This window comes from Erinaceus europaeus, chromosome 8 (genome assembly GCF_950295315.1).
Source record: "Erinaceus europaeus chromosome 8, mEriEur2.1, whole genome shotgun sequence".
In the NCBI taxonomy this organism is placed as follows: Eukaryota; Metazoa; Chordata; class Mammalia; order Eulipotyphla; family Erinaceidae; genus Erinaceus; species Erinaceus europaeus.
In genome coordinates this window covers 60,554,321-60,576,035 of record NC_080169.1, presented here as the reverse complement: position 1 = coordinate 60,576,035, position 21,715 = coordinate 60,554,321, and the positions used below count along the sequence as shown (strand labels likewise).

The 21,715-nt window shown below is 37.2% G+C and overlaps 1 protein-coding gene across 3 annotated transcripts in view; it reads right to left on the bottom strand.

Moving 5' to 3' along the window:
- Positions 1-21,715, bottom strand: part of ELAPOR2 (endosome-lysosome associated apoptosis and autophagy regulator family member 2) — a 222,930-nt gene that overhangs the window by 118,242 nt on the left and 82,973 nt on the right. For 2 of the 3 annotated variants that reach the window (XM_060196310.1, XM_007537720.3), the window contains exon 2: positions 1,463-1,583. Coding sequence is in view for 1 of the 3 variants with exons in the window: in XM_007537720.3 (XP_007537782.1) it covers positions 1,463-1,583 (121 nt within the window). In the remaining 2 variants the exon portion in view is untranslated. Of the gene's footprint in view, positions 1-1,462; positions 1,584-21,715 lie in introns of those variants that run through there. The other variant, XM_060196308.1, reaches the window with a different exon arrangement.

Below are 21,715 nucleotides of genomic sequence, written 5' to 3'. Positions count from 1 at the left end.
GGGAAGTTAAGACACTATACTCATGAGACATGGGGAGATAGCATAATTACGCAAAAAGACTTTCATGCCTGAGGTTCCACGTTCAGTCCCTAGCATCACCATAAGCCAGTGCTGAGCAGTGCTCTGTTAAGAAAGAAAGGGGGGTGGGGAGTCAGGCAGTAGTGCAGCAGGCTAAGGGCACATGGTGCAGCACAAGAGGACCAGATAAGGATCCCACTTTAAGCCCCCAGCTCCCCACCTGCAGGGGAGTCACTTCACAAGCAGTGAAGCAGGTCTGCAGCTGTCTATCTTTCTCTCCCCCCTGTCTTCCCCTCCTCTCTCCATTTCTCTCTGTCCTACCTAACAATGACAATATCAATAACAACAACATTAATAACTACAACAACAATAAAAACAAGGGCAACAAAAGGGAAATTAATAAATAAAAAATTAATTTAAAAATTTTTTTAAAAAGAGGGGAAGAGAAGGGAAGGAAAATTGTGCCCTTATGACAATAACTGTCCTGTAAACCATTATTTCCCCTACAATAAAATTATCTTAGAAAAATGCTCCACCCTGGACCATTTCAAACTAACCATCAGCTCTTGAAAGCCAGTTTTCTTCATAAGACTATTGTTGTTTCCTGCCTTTTATCAGTAAACCCAACACTTATGCTAAAATTCTTTTAGTCAGTATCAGAGAAATATTCTTCCTGTGAATAAGAATGGATTTACCATCATTTAATAACTTGCTTAACTGTTCTTTCATTTGTTAGCAAGAGTTAAGCTTTTAGGAATATTATTAGAAAGACTAAAATACTCTCTCTTTGTCCTACTTCCAGCTTTGAATTCTAGCCCATTCCTAGACTATATAACTGGGAGAACTCAAACAAACATTTAGAGTCTGTAAGTGAAAAAGAATTTAATGGTATAGTTGATTGTGAATTCATAAAGTTGCACTTCACACCCCCTTAATTGCTAAAGGAATGTTTCTAAGTATGGTATTCATTAACTCTCTGTGTAGGTTACACATACAGAAAGGCAAATTAAACTATTGCTAGATGAGTTCTGTGGGTGGGTGGGTATTATGACAGCACAACTATGTATACTGAATTGTATGCTTAAAATGGTTGAAGGTGGTAAATTTTATGTTATGTATATTTTCCCAAATTTAACATTTTTAAAAAATGTAAGGGAAAAAGAGACCTGAAAAAGAAAAAGTCTGCTGCTCTGCCCTCCAGAGTTCCAAGTAAGACAGTAAAACAGAGCTCATAAAGTCAATAACTAAAAATGGCATCTCATCACAGACTCTGAATCACAGCAGTGAGCACAGAGAAAGGATGCTTTTGCTTTGCTAGATGTCAATGCTACATGTTCATTTTTTCCTCAAAGATCTCATGTTCATTATAATTACCTTATTGGGCTAGTATAAATGGGGTTATGGATTAATCATTAAAACAAATGGTCAAGAAGTCAAAACATACTGCATTCTTTGCCTCTCACGGGGTCAGGCAGGCCCGAGCAGTCCACTGCGGAATTCGGAATGGCAACCCTCCACCTGGAGCCACTGCTATCACATTCTGTATATTCAAAGTGGTAATCTTTCTGCAAACAATCACAAAAAAAGCTTTTGTTAGAGCCATTTTAAAGGGACCACTGTACTTTCTCAATCACCCCCAAACCTGCCTGCAACCCTGACTCCAAACTATGTTCTGCAGTTGGTTCTCATTCTTTCCCCTACTCCCACCACACTATGTAATTTAATGATCAGAAATGTACCATGGAAATTAATCCACTGGTTAAGCACTTAGTGTATGATGAGGGACAGGACAATTAGTACTCTTGAGTTATGACCAATTGCTTAAAGACTCATGAATCCAAAATGGCTGCAGAAAGGTTGGCAAAATAGTTCCCTTGGACAGAGTATTGCTTTGCCATATGCATGACCCAGGTGGCCTCTGCCACCCTGAAGTAAGCTTAGATGCTGTTTCTTTGCCTCCCTCTCTTTGCTTGCCTTTTTGGCTCTCTGTATCTGAAATTTCAGCCGGGAGTAGTGAAGCTTAAGAGATGATTAAAAAGATTAAAAAAAAAAAAAGTACACTTCCCTACTGCTTTTGCAGACCTTTTAAGGTCTAAATATTGACAAATAAGAGTCCAAGATAAATAATATTAAGAAATGGAATGGTGTGTGACTGTCCCAAGTTTTTTATAAAAAAGATAAAAGAAACATTCTCGCTCTCCCAAGCTCAATAAACACCCACAGCAGACTGCCATCAATTATGGACTATAATATATATAATATATATAAAATATATAATACTATATAATATATATATTATATAATATAGTATTATATATATTATATATTATATATAATACTATATATATTATATATAGTATTATATATATTATATATTATATTATATATATTATATAATAATATATTATATATTATTATACTATATATATATATATACATTACAATTGCCAAATTAATACCAACCCATTTGTCCCTGGACTTAGGTTGCTTTGGAATTTTCATAGTAAACCCCCTTAGTCAAAGCATACTACATGCATGGGATGTTTGAACTAAGATAAATGAGGACCAAATGTAGTTTGAGCAAATAAAGAATGAGAGAAATTCTAAGTCTACCCCAAAATATGTATAGTTCTACATTCCATTTATTCAGTTCAACATTTAGATATCACAATTCTGTTTCCTCTACTGTTTTTGCCTCCCTTACTGTATCAGTGACAGAAGAGAGCAGAAATATTAGGTAACATCACCATTAAGAAATCAGATGTAGAGTTGGGAAGATCGCACAATGGTTATGCAAAAAAGCTTTCAGGTCTGAGGCACCAAAGGTCCCAGGTTTAGTCCCCAGCATCATAAGCCAGAGCTGAGCAGTGCTCTAGTAAAAATAAATAAATAATTTTGAAAATAAGTCAGATATATGATATGAGGAGTTTCCTATTTACACTGGAGTGTAAATACCAATTAAGAGATTGGTTCTGGAATCAGACATGTCTGGGTTTGAACTTACAATCTATTTCTCTATTAGTCCTCTCGAGTTGTGACCAACTGCTTTTTTTTTAATTCTTTATTGGGGAATTAATGTTTTACATTCGACAGTAAATACAATAGTTTGTACATGCATAACATTTCCCAGTTTTCCATATAACAATACAACCACCACTAGGTCCTCTGTCAGATAAGATCATTTTGATACTGGACAAGTCACTTAATTTGTTGAAACATCCATTTTTTTCCTGTGGGAAAAGAATAATAGTATTGGGAGTCCAGCGGTAGCGCAGTGGGTTAAGCGCCCATGGTGCAAAACTCAAGGACCGGCTTAAGGATCCCGGTTCAAGCCCCAGCTCCCCACCTGCAGGGGAGTCGCTTCACAGGTGGTGAAGCAGGTCTGCAGGTCTATCTTTCTCTCCTCCTCTGTCTTCCCCTCCTCTCTCCATTTCTCTCTATCCTATCCAACAACGAAGACATCAATAACAACGATAATAACTACAACAACAACAAAAACAACAAGGGCAACAAAAGGGAAAATAAGTAAATAAATAATTTTTTACAAAAGAATAATAGTATTTTCTATCTTTTATAATAGCTGTGAAAATTAAATGTTAGGATGTCCAAATGTTCAATATCTTGGGTTATACTAATTTAGTACTTGGTTAACAGTAGAATTATTATCATTATTAATGGCAATGTTTGTGGAGAGGATTATGTACAGCAAGGAACTAGTGACAATATGGCAAGGCATAAACAACCTAGGTCTCCATCTCCCCTGCCTCAATTTCCACACTTACAGATAAGAAACCCCAGTGAGAGAAGGTAGAATTAGCAGGCTGAATCAAAGATCTTTATGTAGTGTCATAAACTCTCTCCTAGAAATAAATTTTAGCACCCTTGCAAGGAGTGCTTAGCAAGTGACCAATGGTAAGGCATTTTTCCTCATCAAAAAGCATCAAATGCTGAATTCAAGGAGGCAAATTGCAGGAGTTTTGAAGCCATGGATACCAGCATATGACTAGATTAGTAAACTGTTCCTTTTTACACATCACAATGGGGAGGTCCTGAGCCACATATGCAAAATTTATGTAGTCTGATATCTTCCTTGCAAAATAATGATGCTGAAAAGTCTGCCATGAGTTTCAAATGAAGCGATAAGTATAAAATAGGTAAACTCAATAAAATGATCCCTCCCTCACCACTGCTTCTGTGCTTATTCAAGTTGCCAGTTATGACAATAGAACATTCATAAAAACATGGGGGAAAAAAAGCATACTGTATTTTCTGGCTATAGCAATGGATATAATATGGCAAAAAACTTTCCTGGGAGTCAGGCGGCAGCGCAGCGGGTTAAGTGCACGTTGCGCAAAGCGCAAGGACCGGCTAAGGATCCCGGTTCAAGCCCCTGGCTCCCCACCTACAGGGGCATCGATTCACAGGCGGTGAAGCAGGTCTGTAGGTGTCTATCTTTCTCTGTCTTCCCCTCCTCTCTCTCTGTCTTCCCCTCCTCTCTCCATTTCTCTCTGTCCTATCCAACAACGACGACAACAATAATAACTACAACAATAAAAAAACAACTAGGGCAACAAAAGGGAATAAATAAATAAATATTAAATAAATAAATATTTTTAAAAATTTTTCCTAAGATTACATTAGCTACCTTTTGTAAGTTATCTATGAACTCTAAAAGAGTCAGAGATACCGTTAAATTATCACATTTTTAGTATTTATGCTGGAAGTTTTAATGTGTTTGTTTATAATTTAAAAGTACACATGCAAACCTATTTTATGTAGAGAGCAATACTTCAGGTCACGGATTCAAAGTACAGCCCAAGGCAAATGGGTTTTATTTTAAATTATTAAAGTCTATTTTATTGGTGTTGGTAACAAAAATTTTTAATGTTTCTGAAGGGAACTTTTAAATCCATAGGAAACTCTTAAGAAATAGTAGTAGGTAAGTAAAATCACTAGATATAATATATTCCCCCAAAATATTCTCGAGTTCTTAAAATATTGTGGACTTAAGGTTTACTGAATAAAAAGAACTATAGTACTTAAGGTTTCAAATTTGTCGAATATGTCCCAAAACTCTAGTCAGAGACCCAGCTAGACATTAAGCACTTAAAATGATCCCTCAGAAATTGAAATGGTCTGGATGTTAATGAGCAATTTTAAAAAGAAAAGGATGGGAGAGGGGGTTGCTGGGGTGTCCTGATGTATGATGATGGAAAAAGACAGAAGCTGGGGGAGAAAGTATCTTGCAGACACCTGCCAAAGAGAGATGAGAAATAATACTTATGTGTAAACAATTACACTATAAACCATTAGCCCCCAATAAAGAAAATTAGGAAAAAGGAAAAAAAGAAAGAGAGAGAGAGTGTGTGTGTGTGTGTTTGTGTGAGAGTGAGAGGAAAGATTGATGGGACTAGAGAAATGGCTCAGAAGTAGTGCATTGGACTTGCGTATGTGATGTTTCATACGCAAGTTTGATCCCCAGAACCTCATGTGTTAGACATAAACATACTGTTCTTTTTCTTGTTCATAAAAATAAAACAGACATTTTTGCATACAAATAGAGAATACGTTACAAGCATAACATTTAAGTTATTAATAAGTAAGTCAATAAGCTCAAAGGAGAATCAAAGAACATTGGTAAACAGGCAAAAAAGAAAATGAAATTGAGACAAAGAACTAATAAATATTCATAGTAATAATCAGTTTCATTCCAAAGGACAAAATGCATTTGATTTCTTTTTTTATTATTAGAGACAGAGAGGAAGAGAGAGTATGAAAGAGGCCACAGCACTGAAACTTCCTTCAAACCTGGATTGCACACATGCAAAGCAGCACACTACACAAGTGAGTTATTTTATTGAGTCCGTAGTTTCATTTTTGTGGATAAGAACTACCTACATTACTCAGTTTCCTCCAATACAATGTTATAAAATAATTTAATGACAATGAACAGCACAGAGAAACTGTTTTTTCAGAAAAGTATATCAAGCAAAACACTCAGTAATCTTTCTGCCTATCTCAACATGTTTCACAAGTTTCCCTGATGATTTTTCCTACGTTAGAGCTCTAGACAACTTACCACTAAAAATATTGTAATGAGTCATAATGCACTCTAAACAACATTAGCTTATAAGCATCACACATCAAATTATAATCAGAAGAAATGGGTTCTGTCTCACACAAAGAATTTTTCTCTCAGCAAAGTTTTTCACCTTCTAGCTTCTGTATGCATTGCCCAGTGTTAGCAACAATCCTGGCCAGTCAGTTTACTCAGACCTCTTCCTCACCAGTATTCCATCTCGAATGTTTATTCTTACTAAGTTCCCAATACTGATCCTCACTGTACTTCTTGCATATAAATCTCCACTTCTCCATGTTATATTTGGAACGGAAGCTCGGCCTATACTAAGGATGCTTTTCTCCTACTGCAATAGTTTCTAATAAAATCTGCTTTTACTGCTTTAATAACTGTCCAGCTCTGTTTTTTGTTTGTTTTATTTTATTTTGCATTTTTTTTTTTTTGTTGTTGTTGTTGTTGTTTTACATCCAAACACAAAGTCACTTATACTAGGAAGTCCTCATGGTACTACTCATGGGGTATTATCTCCCAATTATGTTACTACATATAGGCTACACAGTGTTCAAATAAATCTCACATATAAAGATATCATGCATATATACATGGATTAAGTACTCTGAGGGAAATTTAAAATAAATATATGCATAGTTCCAATACTCAATAGGCTTATGATGTTATTGGAGCAGACAGGATACAAACACATACAAAAATAATTTTATAAGAATACATAAAGGTGAAGGGTTCCAAAGTCAGAATGGTATCACAATTCAGTGTGCAAATAAAAAATAATATCTAGTAAGAATGACCAGTCAAAATCTCTTAACTTCCCCATAAAATACAATAAATTCATATTCATTATAGTCATTTATCCTTAAGCACCCTGTCAGATAGCAATTCCTTTTCTTCTACATTTTTAAAAACAGAGCACTACTCAGCTCTGGTTTATGGTAGTGCCAGGGATCGAACCAGAGACTTTGGAACCTTGGTAATGAAAGTCTCTTTACTTAACCATTCTACTATCTAACCTGCAATCAGGTACCTATTTGTTATCCCCTCTAATCAAATCAAAACCATGTGCAGTTTTATACCCCTTCTTTTCTGCAACAAACCCAAGGTGAACTCTGGTGTTAAGTTAAAAAAGTGAAGGAGGAGAGGGGAGAAGAGGGAAAGGGAGGGGAGGGAAGGGGAGCAGAGCAAGGCAGGGCAGAGCAAGGCAAGACAGGGCATGGGAGGGCAAAGCAAGACAAGACTAACCTGAGGCTTGTAATTTGAGGAGTATAGCAACCTCTCCTTGCATAACTATATTATTTTGACACTGACTGAAGGAAAATCAAACTTTGTAAGTATGAACCTTAGATCCAAGACTGAGCAGATCTGATTAATGGTGGCTGAGCAATGGCACCCTCTGCTACCAATAATTCATGCCCTTGAAAATATTTCTCCCCCATTTTCTGTACATGTGTAATATGATCACTATGCGTTCCTTTGCCTGGGTTCCTACCTTTCACCATCATAAATATGGATGATTTTCTTAGAAAACTTCTAAATATGTATAGACTATTAAGTCATCCCAACTTAAGTAGGCATAAATCAGACCTCTACTTCCTCCATTCAAAGTTAGTTTTGCAGCCTATGCTGTCTTATAAGTCTCTTAACTAAGTTGCTGACCAAGCCAATAAACCTCTTTTCTATTCAGCTATCCCTATGACTTTTGACAACATGTTCAAATGGTCCGCAGTTTAGTACCATGTATCCTAGAAAATTAAGGTAGAATATACAAGATGTTGTGACCAAGCAAGTCAGCCTATAGAGTTAGAAACTGGCATTTATTTATTTATTTATTTATTTATTTATTTATTTAGACAAAGAAAGTGAGAGGGGTAGGAGTGAGAAAGATGCCTGCAGTAATGCTCACGGCTCTTATGAAAACTGGCATTTCTAACTTCCACACACACCCCCAAAAAATAATAATGAAAGATAATTTACATGAGATGGCCTAATGTGCATGTGAAGTGGTACTTCCAATGCCACTCTGACACTCCAAAAAATAACAGGTGATTCACATAAGAGTTGAAGTCAATTCTTGTCTACGGAACTAAGCAGGGGGCATCAAGAAACTGATTTTCTCATTGGCAGGCTTTTGGCATGAGCAAATCTCAGGATACAGAAGATTTAGCAGCTTTGTTACTTTGCTCATTCATTAGTTCTTTTATTCACTCAACCCAAAGATTCACTCAGACAAGCCATCAATTTATTTATCTTTAATCTTCATTTGCAGGCTAGCTCATGGCATGTCATATTTGAAGGGGAGTGGAGGTTAGAAATGCCCGTTTCTCAAGAGCACCTACTGTAGATGATTGCCCATTCTAGTACAGAATCAAAAGGACTAGAAGCAGTAGAACGACTGACATTCAAAGAAGACAATGTGCAGATACCTATAAGAACACACAAAAAGAAAAGCACACACAAAAAAGCAAATGCAATTCATTTTCTTCTCTTTAAATATTTTGATGTGAAATGCTGAAAAACAGAATAGCTTGTATTCGGTAAGACACCAGCTCTACTAAGATACAGGCCAATTTGTTCTCAACAAAGTGCTTGGCATGCTCATTTGGAGGAACAAGAGAATAAGAGAGAGGATGAGGACGTGGTGCTCTTATAATCAGCAATGCAAAGCACCAATATTTCAACTCCAGTCCCAACGAGCATGCACACTTATTCTACTATATGGAAAATTCAAAAGCATGGGGAGTCAAGCGGTAACGCAGCGGGTGTCACTTCACAAGCAGTGAAGCAGGTCTGCAGGTGTTTATCTTTCTCTCCAACTCTCTGTCTTCCCTTCCTCTCTCCATTTTTCTCTGTCCTATCCAGCAACAATGACAGCAATAATAACTATGACAATAAAACAACAAGGGCAACAAAAGTAAATAAAAGAATATATATTTAAAAAATTTTAATTAAAAACCATGAGAATAGTTAATGCAGACGTACATGCAACTTATAATAAAAAGTCTCCTTAGCCTACATTATTAGATATGTTGTTTTGTTTTTTGCCTGAGCCTGAAATCTGATATGCAGGTGGATCCAAGTTATTGTCTGGGGAGGTGATGTCATGGCTAGAAAAAGGACCAGAAAGCTGAACCAGGGAAGAGTGTAGCTCCCTAATATGGGAAAGGTGTATACATATTGTTGACTGTAAACCCCATCGATCTATTTATGACATACTGTTTTTCTAAATTTTCAGACACTTACTTTTTAGGGGGAAAAATACACTTAAAAAGTTCGTGTGTACGGGGCTGGGTGGAGGTACACCTGGTTGAGCACACCTATTACAGTACACAAGGACCCAGGTTTGAGCTCCTCGCCCCCACCTGCAGGGGGAAAGCTTCACAAGTGGTGAAGCATGGCTGCAGGTGTCTCTCTGTCTCTCTCTCCCTCTTTATCAACCCCTTCCCTCTCAATTTCTGGCTGTCTCTATCCAATAAATAAAGATAATTTAAAGAAAAAAAAGTTCATGTTTCAACCTAAGTTCAAAATCTACTTCTGTGAACAAGGACACAAGAGTATTCAATTAATTTTATAATTAAATATATATTTGCTGAGCAAATCTCATCTGTCACTGTGTTTATGCTAGGGTTACAATGAAAGAGTCAATTCCATGTTCTCCTAGGACTTACAGTGTGAGGGAAAGTACAAAGAGTTTTTTTGAAAAACACAGCTGAGACCCTTTTCTCCAAGCTCATAAAGAGATAGACAACTGGGAACAGCAAATCTAGATGCCATTCTCACCCCTACCATGCTAAATTTAAGACCTGAAGCAACTCAACTAACTCATTTAAGCTGTTTATTACTCTTTGAAAAAAGAAACTACATTACATTTCTCGTATCTTTACTGTTCTTGGTAAAAGCAAGTCAGTCATTTCTTATATTATTGTACTGCCTTGGGAAATGTGAAGACCAGTCTAAAATAAGCTTATCCATGAAGAAATTTAAAAAACCTTCAACTTTCTATATTTTTAATTTTTTATTGGGGAATTAATGTTTTACACTCAACAGTAAATACAACAGTTTGTACATGTATAACATTTCTAAGTTTTCCACATAACAATATAACCCCCACTAGGTCCTCTGTCATCCTTCTTGGACCTGTATTCTCCCCCACATACCCCACCCCAGAGTCTTTTACCTTGGTGCAATATGCCAATTCCAGTTCGGATTCTACTTGTGTTTTCTCTTCTGATCTTTTTCAACTTCTGCCTGAGAGTGAAATCATCCCATATTCATCCTTCTGTTTCTGACTTATTTCAATTAACATGAATTTTTCAAGGTCCATCCGAGATGGACTGAAAATGGTGCAATCACCGTTTTTAATAGCTGAGTAGTATTCCATTGTGTATATATACCACAAATTGCTCAGGCACTCATCTGTTCTTGGACACCTGGGTTGCTTCCAGGTTTTGGCTATTACAAATTGTGCTGCTAAGAACATATGTGTGCACAGATCTTTTTGGATGGGTGTGTTGGGTTCCTTAGGATACATCCCCAGGAGAGGAATTGCAGGATCATAGGGTAGGTCCATTTCTAGCCTTCTGAGAGTTCTCCAGACTGTTCTCCACAGAGGTTGGACCAATTGACATTCCCACCAGTAGTGCAGGAGGGTTCCTTTGACCCCACAACCTCTCCAGCATTTGTTGCTGCTACCTTTTCTGATGTATGACATTCTCACAGGAGTGAAGTGGTATCTCATTGTTGTCTTTATTTGCATTTCTCTGACAATCAAAGACTTGGAGCATTTTTTCATGCACTGCACAAAATATGGGTATAAAAATATGTAGTACTTAGGGGAAAAGACATCTGATGATATATATCATTGGCCAACAAATTACAAAGTACTAAAGAGAAACAGTTGGAAAAGGACCGGAGAGAGAAAGGTCTTTTACAAAGAGACAAAAGTAGATCCTTTTTTGCCTACTGTAGATCTCCGCTATATAACAATATCCACACAAAAGAATAGCAAGAAATATGTCTACCACTTCATAAGGCAAAAATTTCTGGGTGGAAGCAACACAGAGAAAATCAATCTGCCTCTTTGAGGGCTCGTAATGGCGCATGTTTTTGTTATTTTTCTAACCCATATTAAAACCACACAATGGAATGTAAAATTCCAGTTTCTCAAGAGTAAAACAAATCCTTGGAAACCTACTTATTATGTTTCATTAAATGCAGTCATAAGCTTGTCTGTATGTATAAATTATAAATTTTTCTATGTGAATGAAACCAAACTTGAAAAGTATCTCTGCTTCTATAAAATTTGAGCCACTACTTAATATCTTTTTTTATTTCTTTATTGGAGAATTAATGTTTTACATTCAACAGTAAATACAATAGTTTATACATGCATAACATTTCCCAGTTTTCCATATAGCAATGCAACCCCCACTAGGTCTTCTGTCATCTTTTTTGGACCTGTTTCTCCCCACTACCCACCCTAGTCTTTTACTTTGGTGCAATATGCCAATTCCAGTTCAGGTTCTACTTGTGTTTTCTCTTCTGATCTTGTTTTTCAACTTCTGCCTGAGAGTGAGATCATCCCATATTCATCCTTCTGTTTCTGACTTGTTTCACTTAACATGAATTTTTCAAGGTCCATCCAAGATCAACTGAAAACGGTGAAGTCACCATTTTTTATAGCTGAGTAGTATTCCACTGTGTATATATATATCTGTCAAGTTGAGAGAGTGGGGTGTTGAAGTCTCCTACTATTGCTGTTAATATATTGCTATAGCTCTTTCAGTAGATGTTTGATGTATTTAGATGGCTTCTCATTGGGTGTATAGATATTAATAATTGTTAAGTCCTCTTGACTGACTGATCCTCTGAGCATTAAGTAGTGTCCATGCCTATATTTTTTAATCTTATCTATTTTAAAGTCTATCGTGTCAGATATGAGAATAGCTGTTCCTGTCCTTTTTTGTGGGCCATAGGCCTGTATGATAGTTTTCCATCCTTTCACTGTGAGTCTATGTTTGTTTTGTTGATAGGTGGGTTTCCTGTAGGCAGCATATTGTTTGGTTGTGTTTTCTGATCCATCTTCCTACCCTGTGCCTCTTAATAGGTGAAATCAGGCCATTGACATTTATTGATATCAAAGATTGAAGATATTTCAACAACATTCTTGTAGAGTTTTAGAGTATACTGATATATGGCCTATTTATGATAGTCTGAATATTTATAGGAGACCTTTCAGAACTTCTTTCAGGGCAGGCTTGTTGATAGTTGATTCTTTCAACTGTTGCTTGTCTGAGAAGGTTTTGATGCCTCCATCTAGTCTGAATGACAGTTTGACAGGATACAGTAGTCTTGGTTGAAAGCCTTCCTAATTGAGCACACGATAGATATCTTGCCATTCTCTCCTGGCCTGTACTGTTTGTGTAGAGAAGTCTGGTGCTAATCTTATGGGGTTTTCCTCTGTAGGTGACTCTTTGTTTTTCTCTTGCAGCCTTCAGGATCTTTTCTTTATCCTATTCCTTTGAATTTTAAATAGGATGTGTCTTGGTGTCTTTAAGTCTGGGTTAATTCTGTTTGGGACCCTCTGGGCTTCTTGAACCTTTATGTCTTCGATGTTGTCTAGAATAGAGAAGTTCTCAGCTATTATTTGCTGAAGAATGCTTTCTTCCCCTCCCTCTCTTTCTTCCTCTGGTAAGCCAATAATGCGTATATTATTTCTTCTGAAGTCATCTCATAGGTTTCTATTGTTGTCTTCAGTATCTCTTAATCTCTTTTTGAGATTTCTTACTTCTTTTTTAGTTGTCTCCAATTCACCCTCAATCTTGCTAATTCTGTCTTCAGCCTCATTTATTCTATTCTCTCTCCCCTCTACTGTTTTCTGGAGTTCATCTATCTTGTTACCCTGTTCTGATACTGTTTTAACTTGTTCAGCTAGTTGGTTTTGTTTTTTTGTTTGTTTGTTTGTTTGTTTGTTTAGCTCAGCTATTTCACCTTTCAGCTCTCTAATAACCTTGAGATAATTAGTGTCTTCTTCCAGGGTCTCACTCGTTGTTTCTGCATTTCTGATGACAATTCTTTCAAACTCTTTACTCACTCCTGTGATTATTTCCTTAACTAGTGTTTGGATGTTGACCTCATTATTTTGTGCTTCAACCTTTGGGGGTCTTTTAGCTGGACTCTTGTCCTGGTTCATTTCTCCAATATTTCTTCTTGTTGGTTTAACCATTTTATATAGTATGTTATCAGGTCTCTCTCAGTACTTTTCAAATTACTGATCACTCTTTCCTGGATTGACTTGTGTCTAATTAGGTAATTAAAAGTTTCAGTGTTACGGAAATTGACAGTTGTTTCAATATTATTTTAATTCCTGAGTTGGAGCACAGTGGCTTAAAAGTCTCTTTTGTTCTTTTTCTTCCCTGTAGACTATGGGAGCCTGAGGACTTTTAAACTATAAGTAGGCTTCTTAGCTTAATCCTTCACTCCTGACAAAGAGATAAAGCAGGGTGGTGGAGAGAAAATCCAGTGGTTATGCAAAGAGACTCTCACAGCCCCAATGCTAGGCCACTAAGGTATAGATCTTCTCCTGAGTTTCCTTGTTAGTTCTCTGTCTCCTGGTGTCAGCACAGGGCCTCCCCCCACCTGCTCCAGATTCTGAGGGCAGTAGCAATGGAGACTCACAGTTGCATTTGGTGAGTCTTAGGGGAGTCCTCTCCTCCCTTCAGCCATCTTTTTGTTGGTGAAAGAGACTGGAGGTGGCGTCTCAACTGGTAAACTGCCAGACTGTTACCAGCCACTTAATCTCTCCCTAGGTTTCTCTGTCCACGAGCCATATGTGTTTGTACCCACCGGTGATTTGGTGAGTTCCTGAAGTCTTTCTAGTCCTGTTGTGTTGCAGTCCCTGGTGGTCTCCTTTGGTATTCCTCCACTACCTAATATCTAATAAGCATAAAGAGAAGTCACATCAAAAGCTTCAGAAAAAGGACTGGATAGTGGCACACTTGCTAGAATTGTACCCAGTAGAGCACACCCAATAGAGTGCACCCAGTAAAGTTTATATTATCATTTGCAAAGACCTATGTTCAAGCCCCTGTTCCCCACCTGCAGGGGAATGCTGAACAAACAGTACTACAGTGACCTCATTCTATCTATACCTTCCCTCTCAATTTATTTTTGAAGGAGGAGGGGGGGGGAGAGGAAAAGGAGGAGGAGAAGGAGAAGGGAGGGAGGAAATAAGGAAAGAAGGGAGAGAGTAAGGGAGGGAGGGAAGGGAAAATGTGATCTGGGAGCTTCAATGTGGTGCTGGTGCTCAAATCCAGGGAGCTCACAAGGCATCTGCTGTACCAGGTGAGCTATTTCCCAGCCCCATTCTTATTTGTTATTAACTTTCAGTTATGCAAGTGCAAGTAGTAAATAGATGCTCTATAAAAAATAGGGGGAACTTCTAGGAGGTATGACTATGGAATAACAGTGGACACAAAGTCACTCCCCAAAAACAACAAGGATTGACAACTAATAAACTTATTAGCAAACCCCATCAAACTACAGCCAAGACATCCACAGAAACACTGTAACCACACCTGCCAAGTTCCAGATACTACCACAATATCATCCTGACCTCCCTGGACACATAGCCATGTCAAAGTGTCCCAGAACCTCACCTCTCTAGAGCCCCACCCCACTAAGGAAAGATAGAGACAGGCTAGGGTTATGGATCTACTGGCTAGTGTCCATGTCTATCATAAAAGCAATTACAGAAGCCAGAACTCCTTTCTGCACCCCAAAGAGAATTTTGGTTCATATTCCCAAAGTGGGTGGGGTGTTAAAGGAAAATGACAAGAGGGCTTTGCACATTAGACCCACCAGGATCCAGAACTTTGTGACCATGAACCTTTGTTTTTTCCCCATTACTGAGAGGAAGAGAAGCTGAAGAATACCTGAGGATGACAGGCCCTGTTTCCTTTACTTGAGAGGGAAGAATGAAAATGAAAGACATGGGAAAGTTGTAATAGGTGTAGGTGTGGCTTAGAAAGGCTATGAAAATGGAGCCTTCTTTAGAAGTAAATAAAAATGGGTATCAGCTTCCACATAGGGTCATCTCTCTGCTTGATTCAACAATGTACTTCTCTGGTGTGTACTTTTCTGTTTTCCTGATTAAAGGTTTAAAATACTGGGGGAGAGGGGACCCTATGAGGACTACTTAGAGTTGGGAAGAGCCTTTAACAATGGATTAAAAATTCCTCCTTTGAACCTTCCCCAGAACCCCGCCCCACTAGGGAGAGAGAGAGACAAGCTAGGAGTATGGATTGACCTGTCAACGCCCATGTTCAGTGGGGAAGCAATTACAAAAGCCAGAATTTCTACTTTCTGCACCCCATAATGACCCTGGGTCCATACTCCCAGAAGAATAAAGAATAGGAAAGCTATCAAGGCAGGGGATTGGATACGGAGTTCTGGTGGTAGGAATTGTGTAGAGTTGTACCCCTCTTATCCTATGGTTTTGCCAGTGTTTCCTTTTTATAAATAAATTTAAAAAATGCTTACTGCATATTTGATAAATAAAGCAGTTGACAAACAAAGAAAAAATAAGATTAACAAAAACAGGGATGGTTTTATTTTTTTCTATTAATGGTAAAAGTGTATCACATTTCCTTATCTTGTAAGACTATAGGAACAAGAAAATGACTATGCTGGTGACTCGGCAGCAAAGCACAGAATTCGCAAGGAGCAAGTCCTGAGTTTGATCCCACCACCCCATATTTCCATTGTGGTACTCTGGCCTCTCTATCATGAAATAAATACATTGTTAAGGGCCAGCAGAATAGCCCATCTGCAAAGGTACCTGTTTTGTCATATGTGCAATTCAGTCTCCAGCCCAAACCCACCACATGAGGGAAGACTTGATAGTGTGGTATCATTCCCTCTCTGCCAATCTCTCTGTATCTGTTTCTTTCTACCTGAAAAAGTGAGTCATGAGTGGTGGAGTACTAATGGTAGCATTAATAATAATAATACTAAACCTAACATATATCATTATACAGAGATTATTATCACAAAATTTCAACTGAATAGAGGTTCAAGCAGAAACTTCTTATGGCGGTGTGGACTGATTTAAAGTAACTTAGAATAGAGGCTCCTGGATCTTGAAGGAGTCAAGAACAGCATCTTGAAAGACTATGACAGAGAAATTATCTGCCCAATACTTCTCTGTAACTCTGAAGACAGGATTTAATTATATGACAAAACCATGCTTATAACTTAGTAGGAAAAAAAGTTATTTGAAACATTTATAAAACAGAATTAAAACCATATACATTATGAAATACAGATTTTAAAAATAAGATATGGAAGGAGACTGTCTAGTCTTAACTAAGTGATGCTCTAAGAACTAATCAAACCTATGCATTGGAAGATGTTTAAGTTCTGTTGAACCCAGCCATGAGTCAACAAAAGAGAAAAGACATGGAAGTTAGTAAAGCCAGACTGGAGGTAATACCAAGAGATCAAATAGAGTAATAAAAGAAGAAAATCAAAAAGAGAACAATGTCATGGAAGACAAAGCAGAGACTCTCAAGTCAAGTCAACACAGAGTAGGATCCATGTAGAGGTTTTCTTTTAAAAAAAAAAAAAATCAGCAATCTTGTGGATTTCTGATAGAAAAAAGTAATTCAGAAAGAAGGTTAGATATTTCACAGAAAAGCAAAGACTCAATCTTTGATACAGACAGTGAAGAAAAAATGAAGAATTAAATGGATACTATCATTGGTTGGGGAAAAATGTACATTTCATAAATGGAGATTTTTTCCTACCCTTCAAAAAATTTAATATAGCCCAGGTGCATTTTAGAATAAACACTGAAAAAAAATTGAGGAAATACATTTTTGTGAGAAAGATTCATGATTTCTGACATATAGCAGCACATGCAAGGCAGATAGAAGTCAAAAATAGCCTAAGTAAAATTCAGTCTTCACTATATCTCAGCTACTAACATTAGCAATTTACTTATTAGCATATATTCCACTTTTGGTGCTTGCTTTTAGTATTGAGTAATTATTGTCAGATCCACTCCTTTCCTTAGCAGTTTTCTTGTACCTCTTCCCAAGTCAGTTCAGTTTCCTATTCTCTTCACAATTCAAAAATTAATCCTAATATTTTATGCTATATATTCACTGACTTCACTTTCTTTTAACAGAAAAAACTTGCACAAGAAAATAAAAGCTGTCCATATCCTGAAATCCTTAAGTAGTCTCCCTTGTTTCATGTGGCTTTGCATATAAAAACTCATGTACCTGCTTGCCTTTTCCCACTGGGTCTCATATAATATGTTATCTTTCCTATCTCACTGAATAAGGAACTCTATTTTTCTAGTTTTTTAATATTTTTATTGGGTAAATTAATGGTTTACGATAAATACAGTTGTTAGTACACATGCAAAATTTCTCAGTTTTATATAAATATTCACATCCCCAGTCTTCCTCCACTATCATGCCTGAAAATTCTCCTCCTACCACCATCCCCCACACCCTGATTCTTCACTTTGGTGCAATACACCAAAGCTTGTCCAAGTTCTACTTTGTGTTTTCCCTTTCTGTTCTTATTTCTACCTTCTGCCCGTGATTGACATCATCCTATATTCATCCTTCATTTTATGGCTTTTCCCACCTAACATGATTCCTTCAAGCTCCATCCAAGAAGAGGTGAAGCAGTTGAAGTCATCATTCTTAGTAACTGAATAGTATTCCATTATGTATATATACCACAACTTCCTTAGCCACTCCTCTGTTGTTGGACTCCTAGGTTGCTTCCAGGTTTTAGTTATTACAAAAAATATGCTGCTATGAACACAGATATACAAAAATCTCTTTAGATGGGTATGTTTTATTCCATAGGATATATCCTGAGGGAGGAGAGGATATGTACTTTTATCAAATCTCATCCTGTCTTCAAACTTAATCTGTTTTCTGCCTCTCTCGCTTCTATAATGTGCTACTCTTTCTCTCTCTTCCAGCTTTCCCCCTCAACATAAGTCATTCACGTCTCTCCCATTATTAAAAAGAATACCTCATTGACCCTGTGTATTTGATTATTGATCATTTGCTCCTCAGATCCAACCTCCACCATTAGTTGCTCCAATTTAGGCTGGCCTCCAGGGGCTATTGATGCAAGCTCCTTGGTCCTTTGGACTCTGACTACATTCACCTTAAGGGAGGCACCAGTAGAAAACTGGATGGCAGCATGTTTTTCGTTCCTACCTCCTACAACCGCTACGTTTCCATAATACCATCCTCTCCCTTTTGCACTTCCATATCTTTAAGTACAATACTTTGGCCACTGTGACAAAATTGAGTCTTCTCCCCTTGTGATTTCAAACATATGAATGCTAATAGTTTTCCAATCTACTCCTTCAAGATCCAGGAGCCTCTGTTCTAAGTTACTTTAAATCAGTCCACATCACCATAAGAAGTTTCTGCTTCAACCTCTATTTGGTTCAAATTTTGTGAGTCATCTGTTTTCTTCTTTTTTCTTTTCTCACATTCTTTCTTTCATTAATTCAAAAAATATGCATTGATAAAGTAAATACATGCCATCTGCTTATCTAGATCCTTGAAAATACCTGGAATAACAAGACAGACAAGCTTCTTCTCCTTACGGTTTAAGAAGTAATAATAACAGCAACAGTAACAACTGCCTATTACACAGATGAGCTGAATGATAGAACAGATTTTCAGGAGTCACAAAGGCCTAGTTGCAATGTGGTGTTCATTAAAAGGTATCACTTCTGGCTATGTCATGAACAATACACATCGTAATAGTTCCAAATGTAAGCTGAGGTTTTGTAGGAAACACAGGTTACATAATATGTTCTCATAAGCTGTCCAAGTTCATGAGGCCAGAGACTTTGAATTATGGAAACTTCTTTCTCTATTTAGCAATCAAGTCTAGCAGCTCTCTTCTTGGTTGCTTTGTTGTCCAACCAGAGAGAGGATATGCATATATTACTTCTGTTTAAGACAACCCCATATCATAAAAAAGGTCAGAAAAATGTAAGGACAAATAAAAATCAGATATAAGATACGTAATTCTCTAGGTCATAAATAAAGGAAAAGAATGTCAGCAAGAGAGCTCACTTGGATATTGCACTTGGTCGGTTATGTACAACCCAGATTTGAGTCCAACCTTCACCCCAATAGGAGAAACTTCAATGCTGTGGTGTCTTTACTGCTCTCTTTGTCTTCTTTCTATCTGAAAAAGTCAATTTGGAGTAGCTAGATCCCAGTGACCAAAATAATAATGATGATGATGGAAGATAAATATAAAGGTAGATCAGTGTGTTAGAGCACAGGATTTGCATGCCTAACACCCCAGAAGTTCCATGTTCAATCCCTGGCATCATCATATGTGAGAATTGAGTACTACTCTGATCTTTCTCCTTTTCTCTCTCGTTCTCAAAAATATGTATATATTTTAATTAAGGGAAGACTTCCCCTCAGAGTATTTACATTAAAAATCTGTAATCCTGAATTTCTTCTCTGACCTTTAACATGTAAATTTTTATTGCCACTGGAGCTGTTAATAGGCTCGGCTTGCACAAATGAATCTACCACTCCACCACTTCCAGTTGCCATTCTTCCTCCTTTTATGTGATATGACAGAAATAAATTGAAAGGGAAAGGAGAGATAGCAAAGAACAGAAAAAAAAAAAGAGACACTTGTACCATTGTTTAACTGCTCACCCCACCGCAGATGGGGAATGAAGACTTGAACATGGGTTCTAGCATTATGGTAACATGCACACTTTTCTGGGTGCACCACCACCCACTCCCCTGACATGTAAAAACATTTTTAATTCCTTATTTTTTATTTTATTTTATTTACCCTGGGGATATATCCTAAGGAACCAAACATACCCATTCAAAAAGATCTGTGTATACCTATGCTCATAGCAGCATAATCTGTAATAGCCAAAACCTGGAGCAACCCAAATGTCTAATAGCAGACAAGTGTTTAAGAAAGTGGTGACATATATATAATTTTAGCTATAAAAATAATAAATTCACTTTCATTACCTCCTCAAGTCATCTGTTTCCTGCCAGGACTCTGAGTAATCTCATATCTTCCACCTTCCTGTCCATTTCTTCACATTTTTTAACCTTCTGAAAGAATAAACTATACTTAGTGTCTCCCCTTATTGTTCCTCATGTACCCATCAACTGCCCCCAAATGAGTCCACTGCTTTTTTAAGTATGATACCAAATATCTTTTATAATTTATCCCCATCTACTTCCATTGCTACCTTCTGCTATCTGCTATACAACCAAATTCCCTTATTGTCATGGACCTTTTAAAAAATATATTTATTTATTCCCTTTTGTTGCCCTTGTTTTATTGTTGTTGTTGTTGTTTTAATATTTATTTCTTTTTGTTGCCCTTGTTGTTTTATTGTTGTAGTTATTATTGTTGTTATCGATGTCATTGTTGTTGGATAGGACACAGAGAAATGGAGAGAGGAGGGGAAGACAGAGGGGGGAGAGAAAGATACACACCTGCAGACCTGCTTCACTACTTGTGAAGCAACTCCCCTGCAAGTGGGGAGCCAGAGGCTCAAACTGGGATCCTTACGCTGGTCCTTGCGCTTTGTGCCACCTGCACTTAACCCACTGCACTACCGCCAGACTCCCTATCATGGACCTTTTATAGCATGGCTTCCAACTGGAGAATCTATGGCTGTTTTGAGAACCTCATAAATCCCTAATCATTATGAAATTTTTCAACTAAGGAAGCACCTCCTACAGGCCATCCTTCCATTAGTAACTAGCCAGAATGAATTGTCCCTCAAGTGTACTCCTGGACCTTCTAGGCAACGCTTATCATATCATATCATATCATATCATATCATATTAGATCATATCTAGGCATCGCTTATCATATCATATCATATTAGATCATATCAAGATTTACAACACATAAATAAAAATTTACTGAGAAACAGAACTGCAGGTATAATAAAGTCTATCTATCATTAGACCCAAGTCTGCCTATTTTCCTTCTAGTCAACACTGAGACAGTATCTCTAGGATTGAGGAAGCAAAATATTAATAAAAAATTAATCCTATCTGGGGCTTATAATTTGAACAAAATGATAAGCCCTTCCTGATAGCAGACATACTTCTGGATATCACTGGGCTAAGACAAAGCTTTACAAATACCTGTACAGACAGGACTACAGAACACTGTTTCAACAAAACTGACCAACAGAGGCTATAAAACCTATAGTGACCATTCTCCTTATTAACATACTAACATAAAATATGCCCAGATTACATGTGTCCATCATTTTGCACATGTGATATATGATCATTGCCTATCCAATTGTATGTATATAATTACTTTCTCATAAATCATAAAATATATGATTTTCCTAGAAAACTCCTAAATACATTATACATATGTTTTTATAATTTTATTGGTGGTTTAATATTGATTTACAAAATTGCATGTCAACAGGGGTATAATTCCATACCGTTCCCACCACCAGATTTCTAAATCCCCAATCTCTCCATTGCAAGCCACAGCAGTTCTCCTAAGGTTGCAGGCATGTGTTAACTGTCATCT